Source organism: Antennarius striatus, chromosome 16, assembly GCF_040054535.1.
Source record: "Antennarius striatus isolate MH-2024 chromosome 16, ASM4005453v1, whole genome shotgun sequence".
Lineage (NCBI taxonomy): Eukaryota > Metazoa > Chordata > Actinopteri > Lophiiformes > Antennariidae > Antennarius > Antennarius striatus.
Window position 1 is genome coordinate 17764146 of NC_090791.1, and position 7948 is coordinate 17772093.

At 41.2% G+C, this 7948-nt stretch overlaps 1 protein-coding gene across 1 annotated transcript; it reads left to right on the forward strand.

Annotated features, from left to right (window-relative positions):
• The first annotated feature begins 1201 nt into the window (after positions 1–1201).
• Positions 1202–6855, forward strand: LOC137609909 (uncharacterized). Its single transcript, XM_068337268.1, has 3 exons — positions 1202–3334; positions 5161–5234; positions 5523–6855. The coding sequence occupies exons 1-3, from the start codon at positions 1228–1230 to the stop codon at positions 5619–5621; spliced, it is 2280 nt and encodes a 759-aa protein (XP_068193369.1). The 5' UTR covers positions 1202–1227; the 3' UTR covers positions 5622–6855.
• The last annotated feature ends 1093 nt before the right edge of the window (positions 6856–7948 follow it).

Here is a 7948-nt window from a genome sequence, read left to right on the forward strand (position 1 = left end):
TACTTCACTGATCACAGAACACAAGCAGTAAAAGTGACTGTTGCTCATGGGAAACCACGACATGAGATTTATTATACCTGGCCAAACAATGGGAAAGCCTCATTCACTAAAGGAAACTGAGCAGATGAGAGACTCTTAGTCAAAGTGAGCACACACTTTACTGGGTTTGCCACTTAAAAAAGGAAAAGGCCTAAAGCAGAGGCTCGTGCAAAGCTGATTATTTGAGCTTTGTTGGCAGAATTGGTGGTGCTTGGTCACAATCAGGGAGAAAAGTCACAAAAGCAACACAAAAAATAAAAAAAATATTAAACTTATTTTGGTGCTTGAATGCATCAGTTGTAATCTTTTAGAGAAAATGATTTGAACATAAGCACCATGATAATTTATAAGTAATGAAGTTTCTGATCTAATCCTAGTTGTTTACATCCTCTAGTCCTAACAGTAATGTTGAATGTGTTTGCCTCCTCATAAAAATTTGTCGATGTTGATCTTAATGCTTCACTTGCTTGGTGTTTTTCTCTTCAATGCTTTTCTTGACCAGTGGACCATAGCAAGCCATCAACAGGAATGTGCATCTGAGAATAGATGTGTGTCTTTGTCAAGACACATGACACACATGACAAGAAAGAAAAATATTGCCCTCTATCACTAAAATTCTTGCAATTCCAACTCAAAAATATAATGAAACACTCAAACCAAAGTCTTCTCTCTGTCAGAAAATAACTACCTCTGGTCTGTAAAAGCAAATTATAAAAGCAACGACTTTATTTTATCACGACCCACAGTAACATTTTATTGTGTCTCTTAGAACATGAACAACCTTAAATGTTCAAAAGCTTGTAACCATGGAAACAAGCAATCCCAGACCCAGCTCACAAGGTCTGGTCTCTCAGTATGACTGTGGTCTGTGGATGAAGACAGAAGCCAACACTCTAACAGGCTACACAAACAAGCTACTGTGGTGATAATCTCTAAGACGAAACTTCAGTCACTCCTCCTCCTGCCCCAATCACCAGATACCACAGCCTGATGAACAATGAGGGGGCAGATGAAGTCTTCATCCCACCACCACCTCTTTCCATCATGGCTCCCTCTCTGCCAGCTGAGGGCAGCACAGAGGCAATGGTTAATAATCCCAGTGTGACCCCTATAAATTTGGCAGCTGACGCCACACAGGCTAAAGCTAATCCAAGTGGCTTAGACTGGCATCATGGTGAGAGTCAGCTAATGGCAGTACACAACAAGGTGGATGAAGTGATAGCAAGTAGAGTACAGGTTCCTGTATGTTTTGGCAAAGACGAGGACTTCTCTTTTCCACATGGTCAATATCAAGCATCCATGGAGGACACAGGTACTGTGAAGGAATCATGTAATGATGCACATCAAGAGAATAGAACAGGAGATGAATGTTCCACTGTGAGGCTTGATGAGACTGTCATTTTGAGCGGAGGACAAGAAGACTGCAGGAAAGCTAAAGCCGAGGAAGACGACTATCCTCAACAGGAACCTTCAAGCCCTGAAGAAAATCCCTGCTTGTCCCTTGACAAGCAGGGAGACTTTTGTAGTTTTTATGACACTCATTCAAAAATAACCACGGAAAATTTTGACTACGATAGCATGGAGGCAAGTTCCCCAGCATTGTCTAGTCTAAGTGTGAATGAAGATGACTTGGAGACCTGGGGGCCACCGGAGTGCAACCAAAACTGGACAGAAGTAGCAACCAATCAATTACAGGAGCCGGAGACCCCAGTGTCCGATGAAGACACTGACTTGCGATCTTTGAACTATAGCGTTGTAAAGCGTGACTGGGAGAGGAGAGAGAGTGGTACTTCTGAAATACATATGGCTAAACTCCCCATTTATGAAGATTCAGAAGATAGGGCGATTAAAGGAATGCATAGAGATGGAGGCTGGAAAATAGCTACTGATATCCAGCAAGGAGAGAACCTGCTTCAGCGTCTGCAGCAGGTACAACTACGACAAGATGTGTGTACACCAGAGACTACCCACAACTCCCAGGAGATCCAAGAGATGAGAGATGAGGATAAAGGTGTTCTGGAGATGGATGAAGAGGATGTGAAAGCAAGAAAAAGGAATGCAACTGGTGTCAATGAGAAGGAGGACAGTAGTTTGCATAATGTTGACGATAACAACGAGAATAATGATGATTATGAGGATGACGATGATAATGGTAGAAGAAGGGTAAGCCTGATGGGGAGAGAAAAGATTGAAAACGATGGGAATAAAGATGTTGACACAAAAGGAAGGACATCTTCTTGGACTGAGCCTGTGGAGTCAGACCAGTGTGTAACTGGAACAAAAGAGGTGGGTGATTCTGATGATGATCAAATTAGCAGCTGGGCAGCTGCGAATTTGTCTCCAGTCATCCACGAAAAACCTTCCAGCCAAACTCCTTTTACATCCATCCAACACCGACTTTCAGCTGCTGAGACCACTATTGAGAGGCAGATGTTTGAGGCAGCCCAGGAGAAGCAGAACCTGCAGAGAGCCGGTGGCTTCTACAACCTTGCAGAGAATCCAGATATCCTAGAGATCCCCTTTAAGATCAATATCTCTCTTGAGCCGCCTGCCGCAACTAATGCAGAGCCAAGCGAGCGCAGTGACTGGCAGTTCTCAGAGCAGAAGATGCAGAAAGAAATAAGCCAGGAGATTCAGAGAGAACTGGTACTCGTCAATCTGGGGAAGATCCCAGGGGTGTACAGCAAAGGTGAAGTCCGACAATTAAAGGAGACAAAACTGCTGTTTGAGGCTTTCCAGCAGGATAATACAGAGGGTCCAACAAGACACAGGAAATCTCCAACCTTACTGACAAAAGGTCAGGTTTACCCATCTGTGCTAGAGCGCACGCATAGCCTAGAAATGTTCTCGCTCAAAAGTCGCCCCATTTTCAGAGCACACTCTCTCAGGCTGCACAAATCAACTTCTGAAATGGAGAAAAGTCTAGAAAGCTTCAGAATAAAAAGACCAACTGTCAGTTCTCGAGGGAAAACATGTTTATTACACACCCCAAAACCAGACAAAAACCTGTGCCTGAACAGAAGCATGGACTCCATATGCAGTAAAACATCAGCCGTGGAGGGTGGGAAAAAAACGTGGGAGGTAAATCCATCGCTTGAATCCCCCATTCTCAAACAAAACCCCTTCTACAAGCTGCGACCAGCCCTGGCTCTGCAGCCAGAAGTAGAGAAGGACATCAGGGAGGCCAAAGAAAGAGAGGAGGAGCTGCGTAGACAGAGATGCACTCTGTATGGAGAGAAGAGGAGGAATAGTGAGGACATAGAGAAGCCACTGTTCACGCCAAACTTCAAACCAGGTCAGTCCACATCGTCTCTGTGGTGCACGAGTACCAGCTGGACATGAGTTCAGATGACAGGTTCTTCAATTTTAGGTCCTACTCAACTACATTTCATAGCAAATACTTTTGATTTCACTACATTTTCTTAACAGGATAAATACTTTACAGAGAATTTACATCAAGCTGTTAAAAAAAAGATCACTTCTTAAAATGTAATTCAATTTTAAGATCATACAGCCAACAGAATGTGATCTATGCAAATCACCATACAATTTATAAATGACTTGAAACTTTTTACCATGAGTAAAAATACTTCTGTTCATTCCAGAATTTCTGAACCTTGTTTACTTAATAAGTATCTTAATGATTAGATAAATTTTTCTTGTAATGAGTGTTTCTGCTATCACACTGCTTTTATTCCTAATGGAAAAAGGATGAACATTTGTATTCAGTGTGGGACCAATAAGTAAATTGTGTGTGTGTGTGTGTGTGTGTGTGTGTGTGTGTGTGTGTGTGTGTGTGTGTGTGTGTGTGTGTGTGTGTGTGTGTGTGTGTGTGTGTGTGTGTGTGTGTGTGTGTGTGTGTGTGTGTGTGTGTGTGTGTTCAATATAGACCATTTATAATTTTTCAGTATACAGTTGAAAGACACTCATTGATTTGAGCCACATCATCTACTTCCTTTTATACTGTACTAGTATATCTAGTAAGAGGCTTGTTTGCAAATCACAGACTGAGCACTTTAATGAACGCCTCTTCGCATTAGCATCACATGCTATCTGAGGAGTATTATCGACAACTTAGTCTCAGGCCTGTCACAGATGGTTAAGGGGGCATCGCTCTGGCAGCATCCTGATCCGAGTGAGCGGCTGCCAGAGGGCTGACTGACAGCATGAAGGCTACTCTCTGTGTGCTAACTGGTCCAGGGGCTATCAGTGGTGTTGTGCAAATGCAAATGCCCTCAGACAGTTCATATGTCTCATTGAAAGTATGTTTGGTTTGAGTCCATAATTTTCACATTGGCTGTGTGCACAGAGGGAGAGCTGGGAGGTCCGATTAACACAGCCAGCCAGGGAGCGTGTCATTATGTAGCACCATGTTAGTATTTTCAGCCACAGCAACTGGATAATGATGTGTGGGTTGACTCAAGGTGAAGATGATGGAGCTTCACGTGACAGCAATATATTAAGAACAAGGCAGAGCTGAACTGAAGGAAGAAGTTACCCGTAAAGGTCAGATACACTGCAGTGTGATATTTTAATCATCCATGACTCATTACTGAAAACCCAGTGGTGATGTTTTATCTGGAAATAACACAGCAACATAATGCGTGACTATTCTGGTCATGGGTTTCAGAAAGTTTCTGTGATAAATCATAATTTAATCATAATTCTTGCGAGATCGGGAACCTGCGCAAAAAATGTCATCAAGCAGGTTCTACAACTTTTTTATTCTTAGCGGACAAACTATCATGGTCAGCTGGAATGACAACTATTATTAATGCTTAGCTAATTATGCTAACTTTTATGCAAGTTTTTAATGGTTCCAATTGACTTGTTTTTAAATGAGACATTGAGAAAACTGAGAAATTTATCATGCTAAAAGAAAGACTCTAAACCTTCATGTCCCTGGCAAATAATAAAAAAAATACTCTTCAACTGATGGTCCATTTAGAAGGCATTGAATGATCTAAGTTGTGATGCTGTGGCTGTTATGTTAGCCGGGAAGGCTAAAAGGGTTTATGCTTGAGCACAGAAACACAGCAGGTTCAGTCTAACAAAAGGAGTTTTTTATCTGCTGCCATTATGTATCAAACACCTTCACGTGTTCCTGTTCCTGTCCTTCAGATGTCAGATGGCAGTCCACGGGGAAACTGGAACGGGTGTGGCCACCTCCGACCAAAACATCAGAGAAGACACAGGTGAGGTGTCGGGTCTCTTCACCAAAGAAATTCATTGGATCGGTTTTCTGTCCAAACTGACCCTGTGTCACGTGTGGTAATAAAGTATTACTAATGTAGGGTAATTACTGCAATGTATTGAGCAGGTCTTCTAAATGTGACTCCGGTTGTGATGATGGATCATGGGGTTTTGTTCTATAAAATCCCAAACCTAAAACAGTGAAAGCTCTGATGTTTATCCGTGACTGAAGTAACGGAAGCTGCTCACCCATCTTAAACCCTGATCTTTTCCGTCTTATCTCACAACAGGAGCCAAAAGTTCAGAGGGCAGGGGGTCAGAAGACGTCTTTATGGCAGCGCTGGGAGTCAGGCCTGGTCAACGGCCAGACGTCAACCAAAAAGAACTGACAGCGATGTCTGCATCACCTGAAATAGAATATCAAGGAGCTGCCGTGCTAGAGCTCCAGTCCAGGATGAGTTATTGTAACCAACATCCTGAAGCTAGTTCAGTTCAAATGCTTTCTTCTACTCTGCTTTGTGTGTCAAATGTGAGTTTTGATATATTTAAACACTAGTTTGACTCGACACATAAAGCAGACATTTCACTGTAATCATTAAATCCTTTTTCTCTTTAAATCTCTGTCAACCACCTGATATAAACAACAGTCCTGTTTGACGGTGACACTGTTGTGACGTCTGGCTGTCCTGCAGCTGCTAAATGGTTTGGCAAAATCCAACTGTTTTTTTTTTCTTTCTTCTGAGCCATGTGAATAAGACCAGGAGACTTTTGTAAAAAATAAGCTTTTTAGCTAAAACACTTCAGATTGCTCATCATGTTTATTTCTACAAATGAAATAACATTGTGTTATTGCATGTACATTCAAATCAATGCTATGTAGAACAGATTTAAAGGGACAGTACACTGATTTGAAATCAGGTTCAGATTCACTCGTCATAACTAGCAGGCTTATCCTGTAGAAACAATACAACAAAACAAAACAACAAAAACCAATGATGATGTCATTACAATTAGGATGGTCATCTTATTAAAAGGAAAAATGTAAGTTTAGCACCTGGAAGACATAAGTGATAACTGCTCAGGGACAGTTTTATGAAAGACATTGTACAGTTGCATTGTGGGAAATAATGGGGCTTGAATCACATTAGTTAAGAAAATGTAAATAAATGTGGCAGGCTTCTCTGTTGTGCTTTATGTGGTTCTTTATATATGTTTGTCTTTTGTGGAATTATTTAAACTTATCAGACTGACAAATAGTGGAACAAGGTCTCCCTGTATAAAAAGATTGTAATAGTTATAGTGCCCTCTAGAGGCATGTCTGCTCAGTGACAGTGGAGAAGCCTGAAAACCTAAGAATGGATGTTGTCATTACAGCATAGAACACAGTTTCATGGTAACCGAATGTGTCGGATAAGCTTCCCTGGTCAACCTGTGATCACATTTACTAAAAAAGAGTTTGGCCTCCAAGTTCCAGACAGAAGCACACTGCTTAGCCTCGTCTAAGTACCATCTGTCCGCCCAGTGGCTCTGCCAGCAGAGGAAGGACTTTAGCTCAACCCTTCTTGGCTCAGTGTTATCTGGCTTCCCTTCTCTACCGACTGAAAAAACAACAGACATGATTACGACCGAGGTTTCAGCTGTTATGAGGTTTCATGATGGCTTTCCCAAGACAGCCTTGGATGTCAGAATTTTTCTTTTCTTTAAAACTTCAGTAGAATTTAATTTTTCTCACAGAACACAGAACAAGGCCCATGTTGTGCTTCATATGGATCCAACCTCAAATGGATATTGCTATTGGTTTCTGCTATGTGGGACAGAAGCCTACTGCAGGTCAAAACTAGGATATACCTTTTTTTGTCTGCCTTATCTGTGCTGGTGCTTATTTTAAGGCCAGCAAACAGTCGGGCCAAGTCTAAGGTGTTACCGAGACATTTCCCTCTAAAGTTCATGTGGTTTCATTTATAAATGGTTGGAGTCCCAAAAAATTTTGACTTCCGTTGGCTCTGTCAGTGACCGAAACCCAGAACTGGACTAAATGACCATTATGATGTTGTACAAAGTAAATCCAACTTCAAATCTAGCAGTAAAATGTGATTTTCTTGCTGTTAAATCATTAATAAAATTCTCTCATAAATAATATATTATTATACATTAGTCAAAGGAATCGAGCCTCTGAACGACTATGTCCACTCATGCAGGATGTTTGCAGAATAAATAGTTGAAGGGTGAGATACTTTGGGAGCAGCGGAGAAGAAATTACCTTACCATATAAAATTTTCAGTGATGTTTTTTTCTGTATAGTCATAAAAATTGCATTTGCTTCTTCAGATTGTGCACATATTGTGCATTATGTTGTTAAGTGTTTCTGTTCTTCATGCAGACAAAAGGTTTCTGTATTAGCCAAAAGGGGGCAGTAGAGCCTCTACAATCAAGAGACATTGACAGCAAGTTTTCAGAAGTCATTCTGGCTGTTAATTCCCTTCCTGTGTAAGAATATGTGCTAAAGATCAGTAGATCAGTGTTTTAATGACAACACAACAGTTGTTATCTCTAACAGGTTGAGTTGTTAACACAATGTCCCTTTATCCAACATAAATAATTATGTTAGCTCATATTCTTGCTGAGGATTGTTAAACCCAGATGTCACTTCATGGGAAGAGAAGAGGAAAGGCAGGAAGGGTTATGTAATCTCTGTAAATCACCCACTGATCAGTCA

Excerpts from the sequence above, each read along its gene's own strand:
- LOC137609909 (XM_068337268.1), top strand. The coding sequence starts at position 1,228 with ATGGCAGTACACAACAAGGTGGATGAAGTGATAGCAAGTAGAGTACAG. Across the intron at positions 3,335-5,160 it reads CACGCCAAACTTCAAACCAG|ATGTCAGATGGCAGTCCACG; the intron begins GTCAGTCCACAT and ends CCTGTCCTTCAG. Across the intron at positions 5,235-5,522 it reads AAACATCAGAGAAGACACAG|GAGCCAAAAGTTCAGAGGGC; the intron begins GTGAGGTGTCGG and ends ATCTCACAACAG.